Raw genomic sequence first — 26,737 nt, 5'->3', positions numbered from 1 at the left:
AAGGTAAGGCCCGTTATTACCTCCATTTACCAATGAAGAAACTGGAGCTCAGAGAGGTTAAGTCACCTGCCCAAGGTCACACAGCTGATAAGTAACAAAACCAAGATGCAACTCTTGCCATCTGGCTCCAGAGTGGTCATAAAAACAACTTAAGATAGCAGAGTGTGATGAGCGCTTGGAAAGAAGTAAACAGAGCCCATGTGGAAAGTTTCTGGAGGGTCAAGGGAAACTGCCGACTGCATTTTCTTTAGAGAATGGGATTCGGGGTCTGGGGTGGGACTGGGAGTCTTGGGTGGGGCTTCACTTTTCACTTAATACAAAATCATTTTGCCATCTTCGAAGTGGTTGGTTTGTTACATGTTATTTTCACAACACTATATAGTACACACACATAGGCACACAGTATGTGAGTGTATGTGTGTGTGAGTGTGCATGTGTATGTGTGTATATCACTTCTGACTCAATGACGTAGACATCCAAAGATCAGGCTTTAGGGAAGTAGTTTATATTCTCAGTGGAGACAAAGCTACAGACCATTTCAAAGGTCACTTAACTGAGCAATTAACAAATGCAGCAGCAGTAACTACTTCCCAGAGGTCAAGCCATAATTTGTCTCACTTTACCTTCCCCCGCACTTCCTCCTACCCAACTGACCAGATTCCTGTGGAGTGGATTCCTGAGGACAGGGGCTCTTTGGAATTGCCCACAGAAGATGCTCAATAAAATATTAATTACACTGAAGGGGGAAAAAACGTGTGCGAGCATGTGTGTGTATCCCTGGATTCAAATTTCATTAGCTTCCTTGTAAATGATCAGAGTTTGAGTAGTGGGTCTGGGCAGAAGGACCCTTCAAAGCGTCAGTTTCCTAAACTGCAGAATCAAGGATCCCAAAAGGAGGCACCTCCGGGCTTTTTGTGAATAAAAAAAAAAAAAAAAGAAAAAAAAAAAAAGAAAGAAAGAAAGAACAAAAGAGCATTGTCCAGAGCCTGGCACCTAAGAAAGGGTTCAGTGAAAAGCAGTTGTTCTGATGTGTTATGTGCTTTACCTGCATTCTCTCGAATCCTCCCGTTTTACAGAAGAAGAAACTGAGGTTCCAAGAGGGAAGTGGCTTGTCTGGGGGGTCACCCTCCTATAATCTGGATGGGTAAGTAGAGGAAGGAATGTATCCCCTCCTGGGCAGGAACTCCCCTGCTCTCTCTATCCCAGACCTGCCAGAGCCTTCCTGTTTGGGTATCTAGGGAGTAGCAGGGGGTGTAAAGAGAATTTCTGTTGCCAGTGGTCTAATTTTTATTCCTTCAACACACCCTGTATTCTGGGTGCATGCAATGAGCACACAATTCTCCTAATGAGGTCTGCCTTTGCCTGTGACGCTCCTGCCTGGAAGATCCTCCCCGCCTTTGAGACTCAGCTCAAGTGTCCACACACCACACACACATCCCCTCCCCAGCCTTAAACACACAAGGTTGGGAGAGGTAGGCATTACCTGCCTGAAACACATCCTGATGACAGACTACGGTGATGACAATCACACCCACCACTTGGTGGGCAGGGACCAGTGCAGACACTGTGCCTGGAATGGTCCATGCACTGCTTCACTGAACCCACAGAACAACCCTTTTAGGGAGGGGGAGTATCCTATCATGAGCCCATTTTACAGATGAGGAAGCCGAGTCTCAAAACAAATATCATGGCCTTAGCCCACAGCCAGGATGGGGCACCACCAGGGTTTGCCCCCAAGTCTCCCTGGGTCGCTCCCCGCTTTCCATCCCTGCCTCCTCCTGGAAGCCCCCTGGGTTTGCCCCTACTACACCCCAACTCAACCTTACCACCCTTTGTGACTTTTCTGTTCAACCTCACTGACTCCAAACATCTGCCCATTCCAAGTTAGAAGCGAGTTCAGATTCCTGCTCTGCCACTGGTGGCTGACAAAGACCTCGCCACCACACTACTAAATCCTGAATCTGTAAAATGGGAATGATGAGCCCCACCCCCTCACACAGGGAAGTGGTGAGGGTTCAAGTGCAAAGTCCTTGAGAACCTGGATATTTATGACCATCCCTAGGCAGGGAAACAACTAATGCTCAGGAAGGTTCACCGAATTGAATGAAATACTGACACTTAAAATATTTAAGCCACCTCCCCCAAGGGTTTCCTTCTCCAGTGGACGGCCACGCCTCCAGGAAGGGGTCTTCAACTGAGTCACTTTCAAAACACAACACTGACCATGTCTCTATCAAGTCCAGGTCCACCATCACCTCTCACCTGGATTTTTCGAGCAATCTCTTCACTGGCCTCTCAGCTGCCTGGCACACCCCCTCCCATCCAGCCTCCCCAAGAGAGGGGCAAGCTTCTCAGAACACACATCAGACTCCCTCCGTCTCCCCTAGAGAAACGTCCACGGTGCCCCACCGCCCTAGAAGAAAGCCCAAACCCCTGGGAGTGGTTGACCTGGCCCCCACCAGCATCTCCTCCTCCAGTAGTCTATCCAGGACTTTCTCTTCCCTCTTTCCAGCGCAGAATACATCCTCTTCCCACTGGCAAGCTCTCCACGAAACTCAACCTCCTGCCCCCTATCCCTCCCTAGGCCAGAAGGCATCCGCCCCTCCTCCCAGCTCTCTCTTTCCAGACAATTGCCTCTTTTCACCAAGGCTTTACCCCTTAAGGGCGTGACCACTAGCCTTCTCTTTGACACAGTCTTGAAATATTTGATGAATGAATGAATGAAAGCACATTTAAAACCCTCCTCTGGGGCTGTTGTTCGAAGTTGGTCAGAGATGTCTTCTGGAGATGCTGAGAGGGGAGTAATGCTCAGGCCAGGGTGTGGACTGTTCCATTCTCCTGTCAAGGTCAGCTCTGAATAAAAGCCAGCCCCCAGGACCTCCAAGAGGGACAGGATGCCTCCAGCCTCAGAATCTGGGGTGACAGCTGCACCCCCAACATCACTGGACTGCCAGGCAAGTGAATTGCTCAAAGCTAGAACATCACGCCAGAAGGACAGATTCTATATATACCACCCTGGGTCACACCCCTCTGCGCTGTCTGCCACATAGTAGGTGCTCAGCCCACGCTGGCTGACCTAATGAGCGGGCGCCCGTGCCCAGACACTGTACGAAATGAAACCCTGTACTCTAGGGTAATTGCACCCTTGCCAACCATGCAAATCCTTTAAAAAGGATTCCCCTAAAACCACCAAGACCGTGGCTACTGTCTGCACAGCTCCCTCCTGAACTGTCCCAGGGATGAGACGCCGGCGTCTGGAGGTGAATGCATGTTTGTCCGGGATCTTTGATGGATTAGCTGAGGGAAAGCTGGGCTGAGAAGCCTTGTCCAAATGCCCTGGTTACTGATTAGCCAAACCCTAGCGCGTCTCTCTGCAAGGGGGAATCAGAGGGGCAATTAAACCACTCTGGAAGACCGAGTTAAATACCTCTCCAATCCCGCTGTTAAAAAGACAGCAAGTTGAGTTTCTGGAGCCTTCAGTCAGATACTGCCCCTGAAGCGGAGGGGATGAGACAGGGGAGAGGAGAGGCCGCAGAATGAGGGTCCACTAATATTGACAGCGCTCCTACCTGTTTCATCCCTATTACACCTATTAATCCTGCCAGTCACCCAGAAGAGGAAGGACTGTGACCCCCCCGCCTCCATTTTGCCCAGAGGGGAGGTTTTGGGCTCAGGGAGGTTTAAGTGTTTTGTCCAAGGTCACAAAGAAGCTGCAAAGAAAAAGCGCTTCCTTTGTGCAACAGGTCCAGCCCTTCCCCTCCCGAAAGGTAATAGCTGTTCCCGGCTTAAGAAAGTTCAGTCCGGCGGGCAGGAAGCCCTGGCCACCTAGGCAGCGCGCGGAGGTCACACGCCCTCCTCACTACGCACGGACAGCGTGCAGGGTTTCAGGGCGCGGCGCCCCGGCTCCGTGCCGAGTGTGCGCTAGGCGGGTGTGGAAAGGTCGGGCTCGGGTCGGGGGTCAGTGGGCCGCTTGCTTCCCTTCTCCAGGGCCCCGCCTGTAGCCCCAGGCGGAGCCGCCAGCGGGGTGGGGGCCCTCAGAGCCTGCCGGGGAGCGGGGTAGGGGGGGGTGGATTGAGCCTTAATCCCATCTGGGCGCCTCTACTCTGGGAAGACGCGCGGAGGGGAGCGCAGGCCCGGCGGGGAGGGTGCGGCCGGAGCCCCGGAGCCCCGGAGCCCGCCGGGCCCAGCGAGCTGCTCTCTCCACCGCCCCCGTAGCCCTCAGGATCCCTTTGACCCGGCTCCGCCTCGCTCCGCACCCTTGCTTCCCAGTGTCCACCTCCCAGGCCTCCAACCCGTACGGACGTCCAGATCCTAGCAGTTTCAGGCTGGGTACCCCGGATCTCCAGGGATCCCCCAGGTCCTGGCCACCAGATCTCTCGGAATCACCCCCAAGGCTCGGACCAGCGTGGGGCGGGAGAGAGGGATCAACTAGCTCCCAGTTTCTAATCACTGTCCACCGTCACCCCCAGGCTGGGGATCGAGTGGGACCCCAGGCCGCCGGCTCCCGATCCACTCCTGGGATCGACTGCCAAGTCTTCGGCCGGGTGGCGCGGGATCCATTGGCTGCCCAGTGTGGGAATCTTCCCGCGGGATCCACTCCCAAGTCTCGAGGGACAGATCTCCCGGCTCCCAAATCGAGATTCCCCATTCCTGCAGACTCAGAGCCGGGGGAGATCCACTGGGTCCCCACCTCTTCCCTGGCCAACTTTGCCAACTTTTCTCCCGGGGCCTCAGCCAGGAAGAAACTTGGCGGCCATCGCCGGCTGCCGCCTCCCCAGCCCCCTCGCAAGCCGGGGACGGGGGCTGATAGCTGGCCCCCATGCACCGCGGCCGCCGCGCAACCTACCCTGGAGCCGCCGCCGCCGGCCCGCGCCGCGCCACCACCTGCCCGCAGCCCGCGGCACCTGCCCGCGCCGCCCGCGGCCCAGCGCAGCCTAGCCTGCTGGGGGCGGGGCCTCGGGCGGGGACGCGCCCCCGTCGCCATGGGAACCTTGCCCGGCGGCGCCTGCGCGGAGAGGCCCAGGGCGGAGTGCAGCCGGCCCGACCCGTGCTCTCGCGCTGGCGCCGGGCCTGGGTAGGGTCGGGCAGGTCAGAGGTCGCGAGTTTGCCCCGATGCTCCTCCCGGAAGCACCCCCGGTCCCCCTGCCTCGACCCCGCCGCGCCTGACTCAGAATGTTGTTCATGATCCCCACCCGCGTTCCTGGGGTCAGTCCCCGTCTCCAGCCGGGGTCCCCCGCAACCGACACCGACCAGCCGCGCGGCCTGCGCCCCCCAGAGCCTAACGCAGCCCGGGAACTCAAGGGGCGCTGGGTAAAGCCTCGCCCATTGAATCGCTAGGGCTGCAGGCGCCGTCCCGGGAGCGAGCGGGGTCTGCACGAAGCACTCGCGCCGTCCTGCGGCGAGCCGGGGGAATTGCACCCGGGGCCGCAGGGCTGGGGCCCTAGCAGGAGGCTGTTCATTCCGCCGCGGCGCCTGCTGTATGCCACGCCTGCTGCCATTGTGTTGAGGTGGGGATTGCAGGGTGAGGCGTATAGAGACTTTTTGGACAAGCTGAAGAATCGTTGAAAGTCACTTCTGAATGAGAAAATGCCTGTTTTCCCATCCTTTACTCATTTCATGCCATAGACCTTTATTAAGCGCCTACTGTATGCTGGATGCCGAGGACCCAGCAGTGAAGCAGCTGGCAAGATCCAGGCTCTTGTGGAGTTTACAGACATTGCAAACAATATTTGCACAAATAAATTGAATTGCATTTGTGACTTGCTCCCAAGGAAATGTATATAGATTGAATAACCGAAGGGCCTAAAATCATACATGCATTTATTGTAAGTCAATTAGACCTTAATAAATTTAGAGAGAGGAAAAAACATCACACTGTGTGGCTTCAGGAGAATTGGCAGGGAGCTCTCTTACCTCCTCTTTCTCTCAATTTGTGTGTGTGTAAGATGAAGGCACTCCAGTTACAGGAGATTTACACACCATATCCATTGTTTCTTTTAGTCCGCACTTCTGAAGTAAGGATCACCACCCCCTTATTTTACCAAGGAGCAGCCTGAGGCTCCCTAAGAGACTTGCCCACAGTGACAGAACCCAGAAATGGTGAGGTGGTGGCCCCATGAGGTCTTAATTTTTGAATAATCTCCTGCATCATTTGGTGCCTTGAGAACAGGGAACAATGGGACCCAACTCAGTGGCTTTTAAATATGACTGCCACTCCCAGGGTGGGGACTTCGTGGTAGGGGACTAAGAACGGCTAGACTGAAAGTTAAAATCCCTCAAAATCCACCTTTAAGCAGGGCCTTTACGTGATGTGTATGTCATACGAGCAAAGGCAAATTCATTGTTATTGTCTGCTGCCCTTTCTAGAATTTCTGGAGGCAGGGCTTTTGTCTCTTCCTGATTCTCAATGCTTAGAGCAGGGCTTGGCACAGAGTAAGTGCTCGATAAATATTAAGCTCAATAAATATTGGGTTAAATGCAAGAATGATCAGCTGCTGATAGGATACCCTCTGCTACTTCTCCTCCCTAACCTTATCGGAACTTTCTGTCTCTCCCCGGCAAATCTCAATTAACCAGAACGCGTGGGCTGAGGATTCTGCTGAACTGGATGTCTCTCAGCTCCCCAACCTGCTTAGTCCTCTATCTTGGCACCTCCTCTCCACCCCAGCACTTAAACAGGGGAAGGGAGAAGACGGTCCTTCTTCTGCCACCCCTCACAGAAACCCCAAACCTAGATGTGTCCCCAGCCCTAACCAGCCTACCCCCCAATTCTAGGCCACAAAAGATGCCCTACCCCAATTCCAGGATCAATTCTTCTACCCAAGCTTTGAAGGGGACTCCCAAAAGTGCCAAACTACAACTCCCAAGGGCCTCCTGGCCCCAGAAGGGGCGGGACTTCCTGGTTCAGCCCCACCTTGGCTGATTCTCTCCCTGCATTCCAGTGTCATCCCTCCCAGGTGAGAGCCTGCCAGCCGGCACACACCCAGAGATTACACCCTGACCAAAGAGGTGTCAGGTTGTATGTTGTTTTCAGAGCCAACACCTCAACCCCGACTCCCAGCCCTGGCTTTTCTCTTACTGTGGGTAGAGGACAGTGCCACCTGGAGACTTTCCCAGAATCCCTTCTCGGCCGTCATCTGCCCCCTCCTCCGGGAAGTTTGTCCTGATTTGCCAGCTCTGCTCTTAGACTCTGGCAACACTGTCCAACTTTCTGCAATGATGGAGATGTTTTATATATATGCCCTGGCTAACATTAGCCACAGATGACTGTTGAGCTCTTCAACCGGTGTGACTGAGGCACTGCATTTTCATTTCATTTCATTTTAATCAATTTAAATCTAAATAGCCATGTGTGGTACAGCTACTGAATTGAACAGGATAGCGCTAGAACTCACATACTCCTTGGCAAAGACCGTATTCATGCGTTTTTACTGGTGTATATTTCTCCATTTTGTTTCTCCTGTAATTTACCTATTTCTTGAGGGTGAGCGCTAGTACGTTCTAGTACGTTCTTTGAAATATTTTCTCTCAACCCCAGGCCTTTGCCCGTGCTGTGCTGTCTGTCTGGAACACTTTGCCCTCTGCCTGCCCATCATCTGTAACAACTACATGTCCTTCAGGTCTTAGCTTTAATGTTAACTCCTCCAAGAAGCCACCCCTGACTACCACTGCTGACCACCATGCCTCACCCTCTGAATCTTCTGCCCTCCCCTAGATTCTGATGACATGATGACACTTCTCTGTCTCACTTTCTAAACTGTGAGCTCCTTAGGAGCAGAGATTAGTATAATATCTGAAACAGAGTTGACCTTCGTATGGTCAGGCCACTCGGGATGGCTGTTCTTTTGCTCCCTGTCCATCTCCTGCTCGACCAGTGCCTGCTTCACTTACACCTACTCACATGACTGACCGTCCTTCATTCTTGCCCCCCACCCCCACCCCAGCCAGTGATTGTTCTTATCAAAGGGGCGTGCCCTTCTGCTGGTTTCCCTGGTAACCAATGAGTCAACCTGATGTCAATCCCCACTGTAAATGCTAACCAATCCCTCCACCGGGAGCGAAGGCTGCTGCCAGTCCTGCCTGCTGACAGCGCAGACAGTGGGGTGTCCCTCCAGGACCTTGCTTTAGACGTGTAAGATCCCCCTGTCCCTCAAACCACTGATGTCTCAGCCTCTTTCTTTGGTCTTGAAGCTGGGGGTGCAGCCCAGTAACCCTCAGTAAATATTCCTGGAGTTTAACATTGAACAAATGTTTCCACGTGATACAGTCCAGTGCCTGGTTCATGGCAATGATACTAATGAAAGCTGTTATTTTTTGTTTTGTTTTGGTGGGGGGAGGTATTTAGGTTTATTCATTGATTTTATTCTTAGAGGAGGTACTGGGGATTGAACCCAGGACCTCATGCATGCTAAGCATGCGCTCTACCACTTGAGATATACCCTCCCCCACAAAGCTGTTATTTATTGAACCAAGACTTTGCCTGTGCTGTCTCATTCAGCACAACAACAATCCTACGCTCTATTTTATCTCTCTTTTGGAGATAAGGCATCTGAAACTCAGAGAGTTTAAGTAAGTCATTCAAAGTCACACAGCTAGGATCACGGTCTGGGTTGCCTAGAAAACAGAGCCTAAGGCAAAATTTACATGCTAATGCTTTATTCAGGATGTGATCCCATCTTAACAAGAGCGAAGGAAAAGGGACTGCCAGACTGGGAAGGAAGGAGAGCAAATATAAGACGTGCCTTATGATGGAGGTAGAGCGCATGCACGTGGTCCTGGGTTCAATCCCCAATACCTTCATTTAAAAAATAAATAAATAAACCTAACTGCTACCCTCCAGCGACACAACCCCCCAACAACAACAACAAAAAAGACATGACTTACCGGGTTGGCCAGAGCTTTTCAAGAAAATACAGCCAGGAGTTCCGTCACTTAGGGTGTCTCCGGAGAAGCCACATGAAATGTTGCAGACATCCCATCTCCTGTCTCCTTAGTGACTGTTGGCCCAACTGCACATTTCTGGGCTGTGTGACCTGCACCCTCAGGCAGCCATGAGGGAAGCCAGTTCCACATCCGGAGCTTCACCTGAGTGGCTTCACCTGAGTGTGGAAGAGGAGGTGTCGCCCCACCTCCCAACCCCGCTGGGCAAGGGTCCAATCAGGTTGGCTGGACAACAGCTGGGGGTGCTGGGAGACCGAGCCAGGACTCCGGCCTCATCACCGCGGGCTGAGCTGGCCAAGAGGCTGCGGCGACTGACCTGGGCCGCCTGCAGCGGGAGGCGAGCGGGGGCTGGATGGTGTCCAGTGCGGCTGGGTGGCCGGGAAGGACGCGGCTAAGCACACCTGAGAAGCAGCACCCATCAAGCCGGATGGAGCTGGTAAACGTCAGAACTGGGACTCAGAACCAGTTCAGACTAACTCCAAAGCCCTTCTACAAACACTGATTGAAAGAGAAAAATGAATAAATATGTGGTTGAATGAATGGAAAAAAAAGCGCTGGCAATCATCTCTTCAAAACCCTTGTGTATTCCAGACGCTCTCATTTTACAGCAGGGAGACTGAGGTCCAGTAAGGGCAAGATGCCTTGACCAAGGCCACACTGAGTGTAGGTGCCAGAGCTGGGACTGAACCTCTGTCTCAGGCTTCACTGGACCCGCCTGCTTCTGACAGCACCAACTGGTGTGTCTTATTTATCACGTCAGCATTTATAGCATCACAGTGATGCCTGTTGTTCTCACCTGCCCAGCATCCATCCTCCGCTCACAGCACCTCGGTTTTCCTCCTAGAAACCACCCCACTCCCCACCTTTATTCCATGTCTCTCCAGTGCATTGAACCCCATAGCATGCCTACTCCAATCCACAGTCCCCAAATCCTAGTCCTAAGGCTCAGGACCTAGGTCTGGCCAATCAGAGCATCCTATTTCCCTGGCCACAATAACTGGTTCATGGAAGGGCATGTAACACAAGTTTGTCCACTGAGAGTTAGTCACAGCAATTGCGGCAACTATGTGCAAAGAGGAGCTTCTTTTCTCCATGGTTGCTAAGCCTGGAGGCACCAGAAGCCATCACTGTGAGAGAGAATCTGCCTGAGAGTGAACCCAATGCGGCAGAAAACAGAGCTGAGAGAAAGAGACATTACTTGTTCACCTGGATCCAGCTGTGCCTGAAGCTGTCCACGGAATTTACAGTTATGTAAGCCAACACATTTCCCGTTTCTAGTTGAGCCAGTTGGAGTTGCACTTCCACCACTTACAGCAAAAGACAAGACAAGCACCTACACTGAGCCAAGTTTTATGCTGAATGCTGGGGATAAAGACTTTTCAGATCCAGTGCCTGCTCTCTGGAAGTTCACAGGCTGCAAGGTAGATATTCAAATCCCAGAGAAATATCCCTCAACTAGAATTACCGAGGCAGAAATGTTGAGAGCACAGTGGCAAGAATTTCAACACCTGGTGTTTAATGTAGATCGGTTAATCCCTATTCGCACCTTCTCCTACCCAGGAAACACCGTAACCTCACCCCATCCTGATCTGGGGCTGGCTTTTCCCTCTTTGTCCAGCCCACCCAGCAGCCCCAGTGAAAGGCTGTCTAGATTTAAGGAACTAGGAAGGAAAACACACACACACACACACACACACACACACCCCTCTCAGACCAGCTTATCACATGCCTGGGTTTTGTTCACCAGCCTGAGAGTTTCCTTCAAAAGGAAGGACACCTTTTACAAGGTCACAGACTTACGTTCAAAGCTGGAGCCTGAGAAGAAGTGACCAGGTTGGAGGGTCTTGACCAGAAGTGTGGTGAGTCTGGAGGGAGGAGTGATGTGGAGTCAGGAGTGGGGAGAGAGGAAAGTATTGTCCAGGGGCCATAATGAGCATTAAGGATCCACGAGCCCCTGAAATTACAAACAATATTGTGTGTGTGTGTGTGTGTGTGTGTGTGTGTATTTAAGCCTGCACGGGGAATGTTTCCATGATTTTAAATCATATTTTCAAAGGAGTCTATCACTCTCAAAAGGTTAAAGTCTAGGACGTGGCCATCCTTTTGCCAGTGGGTGACATAGTCTATTCAGGCTGCTGTAACAAAGTGCCATGGATTAAATGGCTTATAACCAACAGAAATTTGTTTCTCACAGTTCTGGAGGCTAGGTATTCCAAGATCAAGATGCAGGTAGATTAGGTGTCTGGCGAGAGCCCACTTCCTGGTATGTAAAAGGCCAGGAAGTGTGTCTTCACCCAGCAGAAGGGGCAAGGGCACTCTCTGGGGTCTCTTTTATAAGGGCATTAATCCCATTCACGAGGGCTCCACCTTCACGGCCTCATCACCTCCCAAAGGCCCACCTCTTAATACCATCACCATGGGGGTTCGAATTTCAATGTATGAATTTTGGGGCTTACAAACATTCAGTCCATTGCAATGGGGGAACTGAGACTCAGAGCTGTTACATGACATAATTCGAACCAGTGCACACAGCCTACTCATAATGGAGCTGGAATAGAACCAGAAATCCGGCTTACCTGGCCGTGCAGCTGGGAGAATGAAACAAAGGATTGGAGTCAAAGTCATCATCCACTCTGACTTGTCCATCTTCAGACCTCACCCTGGATGTCACCCTGTCTGCCCCCAACATCTCCCTGAGCTTTCTCTTGGTGTGCAACTGTGTCTGTTTGCATCTGTAGATCGATGGGTGGGCAAAATACACATCAGACTTCACTTAGGCTAGCAAACCGGCCCCTCCTGCAGCTTCGCCATCTCAGTAATGGCAGCTCCCCCCGTCCCAGCTGCCAAGGTCAAAAGCCCTGGAGGCATGCTTGCCTCCTCATGGTCCTTCACACTCCAAGTCCAATCCATAAGTAAATCTGGTCAGCTTGTCCTACCTTCGACCTTCAATATAGATCCAGAATCCAAACATTCCTTGTCCCAGGACATCCCAAGGCATTAGCAGCCACCTCTAAAGTCCCCGATCCCAGTTCTCCTGCCGTGGCTGCCTATGGCTCTCCTGGGACCATCTGTGCTCCCCTGGCTGGAGCAGGGGGGAGGATTGACCAAACTCCAACCCTGGGTAGCCCCAGAAAACCGCTGGGGTATTTATTTGCCTTTTAAACTAATTCCTTGATATCACTTTGGGTTTAGGACCCAGAATCAGGAGCCCGATTCCTTGAGTTTGAGTCCTGGGTCCATCACTTGCTTCCTGAGGCTTCTCTTTGTCATCTGTAAAATGGGTACTACTCACCCTACCATGGAGTGGCTACAGGGCTTAAACTGAGTGAGGCTCTGAAAGAGTTTAGAATGGAGCCTGATGGGTGCTCAAAAATCGTCAACTGCCATTAACAGTTAAATGCCACGCCGGAGGAGAAAATACTCAATCCCTTTCAAGTTTCCCCTAGGTGGATTCCAGCTGATTGGAGACCAGCCGGATGTGGTTTCGGGTTATAATGCCTCATTTAAGTTTCTGGGCACCTGGACGATCAGTGTGCTTTTCCCAGGTGACATTGAGCACATTATCTGGAGAACAAAACTCCTTTCAAGGTCAGAAACGCCCGGAGAGGCACTGGGGCAGCCAGAGAGAGGCCGAATCATGGGCCTCAGTCAGCTCAGGGCTCCCCAGCTTCCTGGCTGGAATTACAGCCCTCAGGATCCTGCCAGCTCCAAAGGAGAGGCTGATTTTGTTGTAGAGGGAAAATATTTCTCCTCCCTCACGGAGCTGCTTCTCACTTGCCGGCTAGCTGCTGTGAGGTTTTTCTAATCCTGGGAATAAAATGTGTCTCCTAACCCTCCCCTACCTGCGTGGGCTTAGCTCAGCCCCGCCCCCTGCAACACACCTGCATCTGACCCCCTAGAACCTGCACAGCAACCCCAGCCCCGTTTTCCAGAGAGACGAGTTGCCCTCCCCGAGGTCATAGCGCTGGGAAGACTGGGATGTGGTTTATCTGCGTCTTTCTACCACATCACCCTGCTCAGCGATGGAACCTAACACTACCTGCCCCCCCGGGACTTCTAATCTGCTTGTACAGATGGAGAAACCGAGGCCCAGAGCAATGGGGCAACTTGTCCCAGGTCACACAGCTAGGAAGCGGTGGAGGGACTGGCCGGCCTCCAAGCCCAGGATTCTGGCCACGTTTGAAGTGCTGGCTGGGCTTAGAGTTCCCAAAGGGAAAGCCAAGGTTGAAAAGCACTGGTCCTGAAAGGTCTGTGTAGATGCCCTTGACTGTCTCAGCTGCTTCTGACACTGGGTATGCCCTTGGGCTGGCTCGGTCCTTCTGGGCCACACTTCTGACCATCAATGACAACACTGGCAATGAACAAGCCACTTTCCTGCCTCAGCCTCCCCATCCAACCTCTATGATTATTTAGGGAAGACCAGACTTGAAATCAACTCTCTTTCTCATTAACATACATTTTAAGTTTAAATGGATCACCAGTATGCTGCTAAAAACTAGAACAAAACCACTGCCACAAATAAAAGAAAATCCAGCCAAATTCCCCAAATCTCACTAGTCTCCGTCGCCTGCTCAAGGCTCCCCGTCTTCTTAAAAGGGAAGATTGACAGATGGTTGGGAAGTGTTTAAGATCTAGCAGCTCCAACAGAGACTTTCTCCTTTATGTAAAGAGGATTCAAGGCGAATGAAAACTAAGTAACTTCTGGCATTCTATAATTTAGAGACGTTTAAGCCTGGGTCCGAGTACCACGTGGACATCCCCCAAGGATCATTTCCAGCCCCACAAAAAATGACAAGATAGAAAACAGTGTCATTTACATACGCGAAAAATACACACATACTAAACAATATCTATTTTGTAAAAATACCTCCAAACAAAAACATACACGGTCAATAATTAAAACGGTCAGGGATTGGGAGGAGTTAGCTGATGGATAGTGGGTTGTTCAAAACACAGCATCCGTGTGATTTTGAAAAAGGTGCCCCCTCTGGATACAAGCAGACCTTTGGACAGTGCAAAGCTTGATGGGCAGAGCGAATGTATGAAGGAACAAATGAATGAATGAATGCACCATGAGAGAGGGGGCTTGCCTGGACCCGTGATGATTATTTCCTATGAGGACTGTTTGTGTTTAAAGGTCTGTTTAAGCAGTAACATTTTTTTAAGATTTGGGGTCTCTGCTTGCAGGACTTGTTAGGGCAGCGCCCCCACCCCCACCCCAGTTAACACCTCCCGTTGCATCCCAGGTCGAAGCCGGGATTGATGAGCTGAAGGCAGGACCAGATCCCTGGCTGGTGGGGGAGGGGGACCTTTGCCAGCCCCTGTTTCTCTCCTTCCACTAATCTTGCCCGTTGACCCCCTAGGTCACTGACAGTCCCTGATGGTGGGCAGCGTGTGGGCAGCTCTGGGACTTTCCCTCACCTGCGTCTCAGCCTTCAGCCTTACCTCCCCTGCCTGGTTCCAGGCCCCCACCTTCTCCTTTGGTGTGCTCACCTACTGCTCCTGGCCCCATGGTGACAGCAGGAACCAGAGCTGTGGGACCTTCAGGTCCCTGGATGACATTCCTGACTTTGCCTGGAAGGTGAGACTTGGGCTCACTGTTTCACTGGGACCTCGGAGGGCACTCTTAAACCCATCAGAGCCACCCCACTCCCCCCAAAAAAAGCCAAGTTCTGCCCACCTCCCTTCCAGGCTCTAACTCTGTAGGTGTGGGGTGGGGTCTGGCTATCTGCATTTTAGCAAACACCCCAGATGATTCTGAAGGCAGCTACCAGCCAGTCCAGCGCCTTTGTACAAATTAGGAAAAGGGTGTCCTTTCTTCGGGACACTGTACTGCCATCTGCTGGAAGATTGCTGTAATTAATATGCAAACCTGTGATGACTCCCAAATGCGGCTCCTCCAGTTGTGCAGTGCACAACCTACACACACCTACCTGGTCATCCTTTAAGCACTGCTAGGTCTGAAACTCCAGCTAAGATGTTGAAGGTCTCTGTTGTGCTGCAAATCGCCAGATTCAACAATGGGGACAATGGGTGGGGACTCCCAGATTACACAGCCTTCAAAACGGATGATTTCAAAGGTGCCTCCCTTGGCGCACCTGCCATACAGCAGGTCCTCAATAAAGGGAGGGTGTGGCGGTAATAGACCGAGACCTTCATTCTGTCTCTACCGCTTAATTAGCTGTGTGCCCTGAGGCAAATGACCCAACTCCTTGTACCTCCATTTGTTTATATGTAAAACAGGGGTGATGATGGCAGAGACCTCGTGGGGTTTTGAGGACTCAGGGGCTGATCTGTAAGCAGAGAGAGCATAGGACTGCACCCACCCCAGACAACACCCTCCCTCCTTTCTTTTCCTGGCAGGTCTCAGCCACGATGCTCCTCGGAGGCTGGCTCCTGTTGGCCTTCAATGCAATTCTCCTCCTGTCCTGGGGCCTGGCCCCTAAAGGGCTCTGTCCAAGGAGGGGCAGTGGCCCAATGCCCTGGGTGCAGGCAGCAGCAGGTAAATCCACTGTCATATAGGAAGTGTTCCAGACCTGTTTGTGGAATGAATGAGTGGATGGATGAATGAGTCTGTAAACAGAATCTTGACTGCTGGTGGAAACTCAGAGATAAACCCTAGGATTGCAGACTATTCCTGGTCCTTTAACAAGCCAGAAATTGGGGGTAGAGAATGGCATTGTTAACATTACCCTCTCCTGCCCTCAGCCAAACCCAGTCCTAACAGTCTATCCCCTTTGTTTCTCTCCTATCCATCCACTTTGCATCATTTTTACTGGAAACACCATATACAGTAGGGTAGGTTGTGTACTGCACAAGGGAGTCCAGCTGAGGGCTGAGAGCTGCTGAAATCTAGCCTATGCTCCACTTGCTAAGCTGTGAAACTGCAGCGCTACATCTGCCCAGAAGGGTTGCTTTTCTCCAATTCACACATGGGCTTTGGAGGATCTAGCTCAGGTCTTGATTGTAACCCTCATCCAATTAATTCTCCACCATCTCTCACCTGGGTCAGAGGTGACCGCCTCACGGGTCTTCCTGCTGCCACACTTGCCTGCTACAGTCTGCCACACCCTGGCCAAGTGGGTCCTGTTAAAACTGAAATCAGATCGCGCCACACACATTGGCTTATCCACATTCCTATGACTTCCTGTTACCAACGAGGCTCTGCTGATTAAACCCGCATTCCCTCACCGACGTCATCTCTCGCCTTCTCTGCCAGGCTCAGTGTGCTCCAGCCACACTGGCTTGCATTCTGTTGCTCATACACGCCAAGCTTGTTCCCTCTGCCTGGAATTCTCCCTCTACAGATCTTCACATCTTGCCCCTCCCACTTCATATTCTGCTCAAATATCACAGACATCTTCCATGACCTCGAGGTAAGGGAGCTTCCTTCCCCTTAAGGTCTCTTTCTTCTTAACTTTGCTTTGTATTTTTCATGGCACTTACCTGAAATATCTTATCTGCCGCCTTGATTATCACACCTCTCTTTCCACTAGAACGTCAGCTCCATGAGGGCAAGGACACATCTGCCTTGCTAGCATCCAGCACCTAACACAGTGCTTTATACATAATAGATGCTCCCTCAATATTTGTTGTATCAATGGATGGGGATACAGTCTTTGTTCTAAGCTACCACAGTGTCCAGTAGGAGTGGGTGCATCAGGCAGTTACAACTTGACGGATATTTGACACAGCAGGGATGAGCACAGGATGCGAGGAAAAACTCCTAGAGGTAGACCCAATGTGTGGGGGGTGTTAAGGAGGGCTTCCTGGAGGAGGCACCACTGAGCTGAGTCTGGAAGACTCAGTGGGGATTAGCCAAATGCAAAGGGCATTTCCGGTAATGGGAAGATCAGGGGCAAAGGCGTGGAGACAAGAGAGCAAGGCTTGTGCAGGGAACTTCAAGTGGACTGGTGTGGCTGAAGGGAGGCTGGGGGGGTCACATGATTCTCCTGCACTGGGAGTGCCTTGAAGATGAGGAAGTGTCTCAGTATCATTAGTGCCTTCCACTGCGCCTCAGATTTTGATGAATGAATGCAGGATGGATGGGATGGGTGGGTTGGCGAATGAATGAAGCAGTGGGATGGGTAAGTAGGTGAATGAACTGATATATTAGTAGAGGATGGAAGAATGGATAGATAGATGGAGGGATGGGGAAAATGGGTAGACTGGAATATGGATGGATGGATAGATGATGGATGGATGGATGGATGGATGGATGGATGGAAGGACTGGAGGTGGGGCAGGTGGCTAAGTGGGTGGTTGGATAGATGAACGGGTGAGTGAATGGCTAGGTAGACAGAAAAATGAAGACAATGAGTGGCTTAGAATATGGTTGAATGGATGGGTGAGTAGATGAACAGATGGGTGGAAGGCTAGTTGAGTGATAGGTGGATAAAAGGATAGACAAGACAATAAATAAGTGAGTGGATGGGTAGATGTGTTGCCGGAGAAGGAAATATCACCACCACATGAGGGTGCAAGCAAGTTTATTTGGTGAGATACACGCTCCAGAGGCAGAGTGCCGGCCTTCTCAGAGAGCGAGAGTGGCCTCAGGGCACGGGGTGGTCGGTTTCCACGGGCCGAGCAATTCCACGTGCTAATGAGAGGGGGAAATACTCTTGCTCTTTCGGGGAAGGGTGGGGATTTCCAGGGACTGGGCCACTGCCCAGTTTTTGGCGTTTTATGGTCTGCCTCGGCACTGGCGTGGCATAAGGGGGAGTGATTTTCAGCATTATAATGAAGGCGTAATGAACTAAAGGTCAGTGACTGGACTCTTCTCAATGCCACCTTGGTTCCAGCCGGTTCCAGCCTGTTCTTATTGCCCCTTAACAGCTGCGCCTCTTGTCCATTTCTCTGCCTCTTTCCCTCCCGTCTCAGCTGGGTGGGTGGGTGGGTCCCGGGATGGACGGCCAGCCCAGAGCCCCCTGACCGACACACTGGTTTTCCTTCCTGCTGTCTCTAGCCACCGCCACCATCGTGGGCCTGCTGGTTTTCCCCATCAGCTTGGCTTCCCCATTCGCCAAGGAAGTCTGCTTAGCCTCCTCCGTGTACCACAGTGGTCAGTGCCAGCTGGGCTGGGGCTATGTGACCGCCATCCTCAACGCAGTCCTGGCCAGCCTCCTGCCCATGATCAGGTGGCCCCACACAACTGAGGTCCAGAGGAGGACCATCCTCTTCTCCCGAGACGCTGACAGCATCATCTCGCACCAGAAATGAGCAAATAAAAATATCCCAGGAGGAGCAAAAAAGAGCCCACGCTAGAATTGTATGAAATCACTATGCACCCAGGTTCAAATCCCACCTCTGCTGCTTCCTGGCCGTGTGACCTCAGGCCAGACACTTCACCTCTCTGGACCTCAGGGGATGCTTCTGTGAAGTGGAGGGTGAAATACCTTGTAGGGTTGTTAGGAAAATTAGCTTGAGATGCTGTATATATTGTATGTATGTATTGTAGCACAATGCTAAGCATAGCATTCAATAAACTTTAGTTACTATTATTGTAATCCCTACCTCACAGGACTGTGGTGAGAATAAAATCTATTAATGAAAAGTGCCTAGAGGCAATTCTGAGTCCATGGTCTTCACTCAAATACTACCTCTTTTAATGGGTATGTGCACATTCTCTCTCTTCCCTCCCTTTTAAAAACTCCTCTCCTCTTGAAGAATTTGAAAATTACTCATTTTCCCATCAAACATTTTGTGGGTACCCATTATAGATAAAAGTTGGTCCTGCGTTGGGGTGGGGAGGGGAGGACAGGCGTTAAGGACTTGTCTCAACCCTCCATGCATATAGTCCCACTGTTGTGGAAAGTTCACTGTTAACTTGGGGTGCATGAGGTGCCCCACGATCCAGTCCCAACCTCTCCCTCTCAGCTTCTTTCTTATCACCCACTGAGCCCTGCACCTCTCCCTCCAGCCATACCGCATCCTGAGCCCACAGTGGGTCTCTTCACAGCTCTACCCCTTTTGCACACATTGCTTTCTCTGCCAGGGATGCTGGATTCAGTCTGTGGCTTTTGCCTATCACGGCCCATTCTTTGGGGGCAGCACCCTGATCTCCCCTTGGGAAATAACCCTCAGCAACTCTCGGACCGCTTCAGACATTACGATGGACAAATGAATCCTTCTAGCCAACCAAGCCTGGTCAGACAGGCTGGGTCAGAGATAGGCATGGGACCTATATGAGCCGGCATAGATGAGTGGAGCCATGAGATGGAAAGAGATGGAGGTCTAAGGACTTCATTTGAATACCTGGATCCAGCCATGCCTGCTTCCCCACCTGTAGGAGGCACGGGCACAGGCAGCTCCAGGCCAGCATCCCTCTAGCTTGACTGTTCCAGAAGAATGAGTGAACTGCTCTCTTCCCAAGGAAGGAATCTGATTGGCCAGGATGGGGTCATGTGACAACTCCTGGAGGGGAGGGGCGTTTCAGTAATCTCACTAGGCCACATGGTTAAGTTATAATGTAGGAGATATAGTTCCCCAGAAGATGGGAGAAGTTGCTGGTCCTAGAATGGGGCAAGGATGCTGGGCAAGCAAAAACATTCAATGTCCAACTCTCCCTTTAAGGGAAGCTTTATCATCCCCATTTCACAAAAGTACAAACTCAGAGAGGTAAAGTCACTTGCCCAAGGCTGCACAGCTGATCAGTGACAGAGCTGGGATTTGAATACAAGTCTGTCAGACTCTGTGATGGAGGCAAAATAACACCTGGATTTATCATCTCTGCCCCGACCCAGCTCATCAAACTCTTTTGGCTTTAAATGTTCAACCAAGAATATCCATAAACAACACTATGTGATTAGGGCAATTCTATTCTTTGGAAAACACACAGACCACAGAGAATGCAGGTTGCATTCATCTCTCAGAAAAAAAAACCAGGACAACTTGACAGCTTTTTGAAAAAATTAATAGAATAACAGAAAACCCAGGAAGCCATCACATGATGTTTAAATCGATTTGAAGACCAGCGGTGGATTTCGAGTGTCATCAGGAACACTTTGATGTGAATCAGGCTTGTGTGGGAAGATTCCTGGAGCCCCAAGCAGCGTCACAGTGCCAAAGGCAGCAAGTAGGTGCCACGAAGGAGAAGCCCAAACTCAGCTTCAGATCACCCACCTGTGCTCAGGATGAGCCGTCTCCTCTCTGTGATAACCTTACGATGGCCCCAAGTCCCCTAATTTTCTCTTTGAGCAGTTTCAGCAATGCCAAAGGGGGCAATTCTGCAGCGTGTAAAGCAGGAGCATTTACAGAGACGCTGTCTTTATTTGCCAAGAGACAGAGGAATCCGTCTGCCTGATTTTCTCTTCATCACAAGAGGCGTTTGTTTTTCACAAGGAGCCCTGCGCCTACCAAGGCTGGAAACCACTGTGCCCGTGAGTCCGAATCAGGAAAGCTCGGAAGATGCTGGAAGATTCCTGCATAACACCCTGATGTAATGGAAAGTCCCCAGGGAACTGCATGGTTCTGTGCGTCATTCGCATTCTCCTAAGGTTGACTTAGCAAAGGACTGGCAAGGTGGCACTTCAAAAAGGATCAAACTGTGCTCCTCTAGGCTCAAGCTCTCAATGTGCCCCGTGCCTTGAAAGCTAGCAGCACAGAGACCCGAGAGCCCTTTCCTGGCTCAGTAGAATCTGACGCAAACCGCGGAGTCAGTGTGGGATTTGCTCCTGCCAGGAAGTGATGATCCCGCTACCCCAATCTCCAGGTGCTCCATCACAGCCCAAGAGGGCTCAGAGCTCATCCCTTCCCCAGTTCTCCTCCAGCAGCCACAGTCTCTCAGGTTTCAGAGACTGCCCTGAGAACCTGAGCCAGGCAGATGACGGGAACTCGGGGAAACTGAGGTCCCAACCAGGAAACCATCCTCGGGGATGTTAGGGACAGAGGGTCCCAGTGAAAGAGAGGAGCCAGGACTGAATCCAGACCCAAGGGAGGCATTATTATTCCCAGTTCACAGAAATGAAGACTAAGGCTCAGAGAGGTAAAGTTACTTGCCTAAGGCCACACAGCCAAGAAGTGACAGATTTGGGATCCCAAGTCATTGCTCCCCAAACAAGTGGACAAGAGACAGAGGTGATGATTTTAGTTGGCACAGCGAGCAGATCATTCCCATTTCAGTTCTCCTTTAAGTCCTCCAAGAAGAGAGGCTTATCTGGGGCTAGCATGTCTTTAGTGCCTCTCCAGCCCTCATGACTTCTTAACAGCGAGCGAGAGAGCAGGCTTCAGAAAGCCTTTGGTGGGAAATAGTATTTTGGCAAGATAATAATATTGATTTTTATAACTATCTTCTGTTCATGCAAATGATCCTGACTTTCCATCAGTTTGAAGTTTAAAAGGTGAGCTGATTCAAGGAAAACTAGTAAAGATATAATACTTTACTAGTGTTACACAGATACGGTCCAAATCATAAAGGTGGACAGCAGGTGACTGGAGCTTCGGGGATGCTGTCATAAAACTTGGGGAGAAGACTCATTGAGTGATGGGTCTACCATCTCTCAAACTCGAGCCATCTTTGATAAGGAAAGCTCTTCCCTCCCACAAGCCAAATGGAAAGCTCCAAGTGAAAAGAAAATGGAGCGTGGTTTAGAAGAGAGATGGTCAAGCAGCCAGAGGACCTTCACACCCCAGTGTCATTCTAAACGGGAACAGCATCATTCAAGGAGAACACGGGTACACAGACAAATACTCGTGGCTACAAGGAAAGGAGGCAGAAGGGGGAGAGAGAGAGGAAGGAGAGGAGAGGCGTAGGAGGGGCGGGGGAAGGAGGAGATAAAGAAGTGGAGGGAAAGAGGGAGGAGGAAGAAAAAGATGGGAGGAGGAGTCTACCGTGACAGTTTTGCATCACACACACACACACACACACACACACACACACACACGGCAACAGAGACCCCTTCTCCAGCCTTGCGCTGAGTCCTGAAAATGTGTCCAGTGGCCCGAGACTCATTTTCTCACAACTATGCAAAGTGCGAAAGCACATATTTAGGGAAGTTTTTACAAACGCAAAAATATTCTCTTAGGATTTTTTTCCCCCATAAACTCTACCGTCCATCATCGTAAGTCAATAGTGCATCTAAGCGCCTGTTTGTACACTCGGTACCCAGGTCTGGCAAGGCCAGGCAGCTGCAAACAGAGTGGTGCCCTCCCGGAGGAGAGCCAGTGTACCAAGTTGTGGGTGGAGCTGGGGAAATGAGACCAGTGGCTTCAAAGGATGGTCAGGATATCGGGACCATGCTTTGCTCTCAGAAGTTTCCCCCAGAAAGAAGCAGCCCCACCTGCCCACTGCTGTGTGGCTTCAGACTTACCTCCGCTAGGAATCTTCCAAAAAAGTGGTGACTGGGCTCCCCCCAGCTGCCCATGCCACCTGAAACTCCTCCTCTACTTTGCTGGCTTACTTGGAAACTAACTTTTTCTATGTAAAACCTGAAATCCTGATGGGTGCACATTAGATTAAATCAAGCATCGCTTCTGCAGCAGAAAACCGTAAGTTTCCCTTGACCCACGGTCAGAGGCTGCTGGGGTGGAGATCCACGCAAGGTCTCCATTGCCCAAGGACTATGGTTCAGAACAGCGGCCATGAGTGGGCATTGTGGGTGCTGTCAAGATAAGCTGATGGTCCATGGGAACATTAGGGGTGACAAAGAAGCTACCCCAGCAGTGGGGACACAGTTGAGGCATCAACTTAGAAGGATGCTCTTTGAGTCCAGTGGCTGGCCATCTAGGGACCCCTCTTGTGCACGGACCTTGGGGTACACGGTAGACTGTTTGCGTTAATGGCCTCAATTGTTTCCCTGCCTATATTGACAACCCTTTTCAATGTCACTTTTCAAAGCCTCCCATCAACTGGTGGAGTCTATTTCTCCACCCTTTGAACCTGAGCTCAGCCATATGATGTACTGTGTCCAACAGAATATGGTAGAAATGACTTTATGCCAATTCCAAGCCCAGCTCTCAAGAGGCATGGGACAATTCTGCTTGCTTTCTTAGAAACTGCCATCTTGGCCTTGTAAACAAGCCTGACCTAGCCTACTGGAAGATGAGACATACACTGCCCAGTTTCTCCCACTGTCCTAGCCAACAGCCAGCCAACTGTCAAAAGCAAGAGTTTTTTCTGGCTGGCCATCAGCTGACCACAGACACACGAAGAAGTCCAGCCATGACCAGAAGAACCTCCCAGCTGAACCAAGCCCATACTGTTGACCCACAGAATCACAAGCTAAATAAATGGCTGTTTTAAGCCACTAAGGCTTGGGAGGGGTTTGTTACGCAGCATGACTTACGTACCAACTAACTGATACAGAGGATGACATGTGATTGGCCAGCCTTGAACTTCCTGGGGAAAAGCCAGTCAGCTATCAAGAATCTGTCCATCTCTGGGTCTGGGTCACAGGGGTGGAGGCGTGGCATGGGGTGCGAGGACACAATCTTCAGAAGTGAACATTTCTTTCTTTCAAATTAAAAAAAAAATCCCCAAATACAGAAACAAAAAATAACCCAGGTTTACACATTTCTGTTTATATATATATATTGTCTCTCTATATAGACACGACTTTTCAGTAAACAGTTACAAGATATGTTGGCAACACTGAGAAAAAGAAGGCGCTCCATAGATGGAACGACTCTCACGCGTTCGATGCTGGGACACAAGGACACACACGACACACAGAGACCCGAATAAACACACCAAGCAGAATAAATATGAGTTATTCCAAGTCACAACCACGATGCTCTCTGGAACACCACGAGACAAGGCAGAGAAAAGATCTTGTGCTGTACTTTTCAGACTGGTCTGTTAAAAAATAAATTAAGAATCGGAAGGTCCTGGGTCTTGCTAAAATAACGTCCTCTGTAGTGAACAGCTGAGTGGCAAAATAAACTTTTATCTGGACAGGACTTTCATACATTTTTCTCCCATCTTGGGAAGCTGGGGGACTACGGCGAGGAGATGCAACTCTCAAGGAACGTCTAGTCTCTTCCATTCTGTCCAAGACACCCCACTTGGACGGAAGTTGGGGGTTTGGATGCAGCGGAAGGTGCTGGGTCGGAGGGAAGAGCCTTCACAAGCATGCCGGGCAGGGATCGCTCCCCTTCCAGGTTTGCTCAGGGCTGGAGGACAAACGCACCCCTTCTGCGCGTGCTTCAATACGCTTTCCCAGTCTCCTCCCCTCTCCAGAATCCTACCTGGCGCCCTTCGGATGAGCATCCATCCCTGACTCTCCTGTTTCTCCTGATTCTAGTGCAGCCTCAGAACAGAAGGGCTGGCAGCCCTGCTCTCCTGTGAGGGCAGGTCGGCAGGGTAGATTAGCTCACTTACGGTCTGTTTGGGGATGGGTGACCCTTTGTGTGAAGACGTGGAGGTGACCATTTCCAGGCTTAGCCGTGACTCTGGTACCAGTTCATCAGCCGAAGCTTCTTTCCCAAGGAAGACCCCCACCACCACGCCCACCCTGGCCAAACTCTGTCCTTTGTCCTGAGTGAGCAAGGGCACTTGGGGGAAAGTCAGCCTCCCTGAACAAGTGGTTTGCACCAACACACACCTTCCAAGCTTCTGGAACACCAGACCCAATGTGTGGACGGAGAGGCAAGGTCCTCCCTAGGAAGACAGGAAGGGGGTGTGGACTCTGCCCTGCCTGGGGGGGGGGCGGAGTTGGGACAGGACTCCAAAGAAGCCAATCTCATGCCTACAGACACTTCTCACAGGCAGACATCCTTCTTGAAAAGAAGAAGTCTCTTCCGGGGCCAAGTGGAGGAGAGAAAATGAGAGAATACAATAATTGGCATTCCAGACCCCAGGCGAGATGAGTGAAGGGCCCCCACGTGCCTTTGCTAAATGGGAGGAATCTCAGGATACAGGCAGCTCAGGTATAAAGCAAGTGGGGAGGGAGATTCACTGGGAACCTCGAGGCCAGCTGTTCTCAAATGGGGCTGGCACCGTCTGGAGGTGTTCTGGCTTGTCACAAAGGGCTGGGGAGGAGTGTGCTACTGGCATCAGCAGGTAGAGGCCAGGGATGCTGCTAAAAATCCAACGGTGCCCAAGGGCTGCATTCCCCCCCCCAAAAAAGAATTACCCAGCCCAAATGTCAACAGTGCTCTGCTCCAATCCAACCTGCCAGCCATGTTCTGGAACATCTCCAAAGGCGCCCTTCAGACTACAGAGGTAGCCCCGCAGACCTCTCCTACCCCCGTTTCCAAAAAAAATTCCCTCCCTAAGTCTCATCCGACAGGACAATGTGGAGGGATGGGAGAGAGAAGAGAGACCATTCTGGGGACCACGAACGAAGATGTTCCCTTGGTCCACTGACAACCCCCAACTCCCACAGAAGAGAAATCCCAGGCTTGGGCGATCTTTGGTCAAACAGGAAAACGTAAGGCTGAACTGAAGGGGCAACCCCTCGACCCCACCTGTCCGGTGGCTAAAGCTGGGGTACTCTCTCTTTGCCCAGAAGTCCATGCTCATGAACAGACACCAGGACCTCCGCTCCCCGGTGGCCGGGAGGAGAAGCGGGCGGGACAGGCGGGCGGCGGCTCGGCTGATGGTGCCTGGGTGACGCGGCCCTCACTTGTTCTCAATCAGGGTCTGCACCTTGTGCACGAGGTCCCGGGCCAGCTTCAGGACCTGTGTGGTGTTGTGTCGCTCGGCCATTTCTGAAAGAGCAGAAGGCAAAAATCTCATGAGCCTCCTTCTGTGTCCATCTTGAGGCCATACTTCCAGCGCCCAGAGGGGTCTCTGGGGCATCCCCCTCATCATCGTCTGGCATCCATCCCCAGAGCAACTCTTGGAGAAGGCCTGCATCTCCAGACCTCAGTTTCCTCATCTGTGAAATGGGAATCATTAACCGGACCTACTTTTACAAGGTCACTGAGAGATGAAATGAGATGAAGTTGGCTCACAGTGTGTGTTTAAAACAATGTTAGGACCTCCCACCCCGACTCCTACAAACACAATGACTGGGAACCTGTTAAAAAAGCAAGGCCAGGCACATGGTAGATGCTTAAAAGTATAGAAGGATGGACTCAACAGAAGGAGAGGGGAGGGAAGGGGAGAAAACAAAAATAATCACTTTGTCCAGAGGGACACAAATCGATCAGAATAATCCTAAACTTTTAAAGCAGAATAATCCTAAACTTAGACGTTGATCATAAATCATTTAGGAAAAAAATCATTTAGGAAAAAAAAAAGGCACTTAGACTGTGGTTCCTGAACTTGGGTGCCGAGGAACCCCAGAGGGTTCCACTGTGAACTCGTGGAAATTTTGAGGTAAATACAGTGATACTCTGACTCCATCAAACACCACATAAACCGCTAGTACGAGTGAACTCGCAAATCGCACCACCTTCCCATCCATGGCTTTAGAGCTTTTCAAAGCTAGGTTTTCGGCAAGTGATTGCTCTGATGAAAGTAGGTACCACAGATGAAAACCACTGCGGAACAGGAAACGAAGGTGGTGGCATCCAGGCCGATTCCAAGCTTTGAGAAGTTGTGCAAAGCCCAACAGGTGCACACATCCATTAGCAACTGTGCTTATTTAAGTGCAAAATAAAAATACTATTTTCTTTAGATTTATCTGTATTGTTTTTTTTCAAATGGCTACTAAGTATGATAGATATACTTATTAAGTAGTTTGGATCTAACTCGTTACCGAATGGAACTTTTGGTCTGGGAAGCTGCAAACATTTTACAGAGACACTAGGTGTGCCGTAAACCGAGAAAGTTTGAGAATCTCTCTGTTAAGCTAGGAATTGCTTCGGGCTCTCAAACCACATCCTCAAACTGAAAGCATCCCAGATGCCCAAC

The 26,737-nt window shown here is 51.0% G+C and overlaps 3 protein-coding genes across 6 annotated transcripts in view; 1 reads left to right on the top strand and 2 right to left on the bottom strand.

Moving 5' to 3' along the window:
- The window catches only part of KIAA1671 (KIAA1671 ortholog), a 158,800-nt gene extending 153,860 nt beyond the window's left edge, over window positions 1–4,940 (bottom strand). For 2 of the 3 annotated variants that reach the window (XM_074356217.1, XM_074356219.1), the window contains exon 1: window positions 4,847–4,940. The gene's annotated coding sequence lies outside the window, so the exon portion shown is untranslated. The remainder of the gene's footprint in view (window positions 1–4,846) is intronic. The other variant, XM_074356218.1, reaches the window with a different exon arrangement.
- A 5,773-nt stretch (window positions 4,941–10,713) lies between these two features.
- Window positions 10,714–18,461, top strand: LHFPL7 (LHFPL tetraspan subfamily member 7). Its single transcript, XM_010951256.3, has 4 exons — window positions 10,714–10,799; window positions 14,304–14,521; window positions 15,304–15,442; window positions 17,906–18,461. Exons 2-4 carry the CDS (start codon window positions 14,321–14,323, stop codon window positions 18,157–18,159), a joined length of 594 nt encoding a protein of 197 aa, XP_010949558.2. The 5' UTR covers window positions 10,714–10,799; window positions 14,304–14,320; the 3' UTR covers window positions 18,160–18,461.
- A 4,980-nt stretch (window positions 18,462–23,441) lies between these two features.
- Window positions 23,442–26,737, bottom strand: part of SGSM1 (small G protein signaling modulator 1) — a 73,102-nt gene continuing 69,806 nt past the window's right edge. For both annotated transcript variants that reach the window (XM_074356772.1, XM_074356773.1), the window contains one exon: window positions 23,442–25,587. In XM_074356772.1, the coding sequence (XP_074212873.1) occupies window positions 25,499–25,587 (89 nt within the window). In that variant the 3' untranslated portion in view covers window positions 23,442–25,498. The remainder of the gene's footprint in view (window positions 25,588–26,737) is intronic.

Source organism: Camelus bactrianus, chromosome 32 (genome assembly GCF_048773025.1).
Source record: "Camelus bactrianus isolate YW-2024 breed Bactrian camel chromosome 32, ASM4877302v1, whole genome shotgun sequence".
Taxonomy (NCBI): Eukaryota; Metazoa; Chordata; class Mammalia; order Artiodactyla; family Camelidae; genus Camelus; species Camelus bactrianus.
Note: the sequence above shows the minus strand (reverse complement) of the source record. Positions and strands in the feature narration are given on the sequence as shown.

Excerpts from the sequence above, each read along its gene's own strand:
- LHFPL7 (XM_010951256.3), top strand. The coding sequence starts at position 14,321 with ATGGTGGGCAGCGTGTGGGCAGCTCTGGGACTTTCCCTCACCTGCGTC. Across the intron at positions 14,522-15,303 it reads TTCCTGACTTTGCCTGGAAG|GTCTCAGCCACGATGCTCCT; the intron begins GTGAGACTTGGG and ends TTTTCCTGGCAG. Across the intron at positions 15,443-17,905 it reads CTGGGTGCAGGCAGCAGCAG|CCACCGCCACCATCGTGGGC; the intron begins GTAAATCCACTG and ends TGCTGTCTCTAG.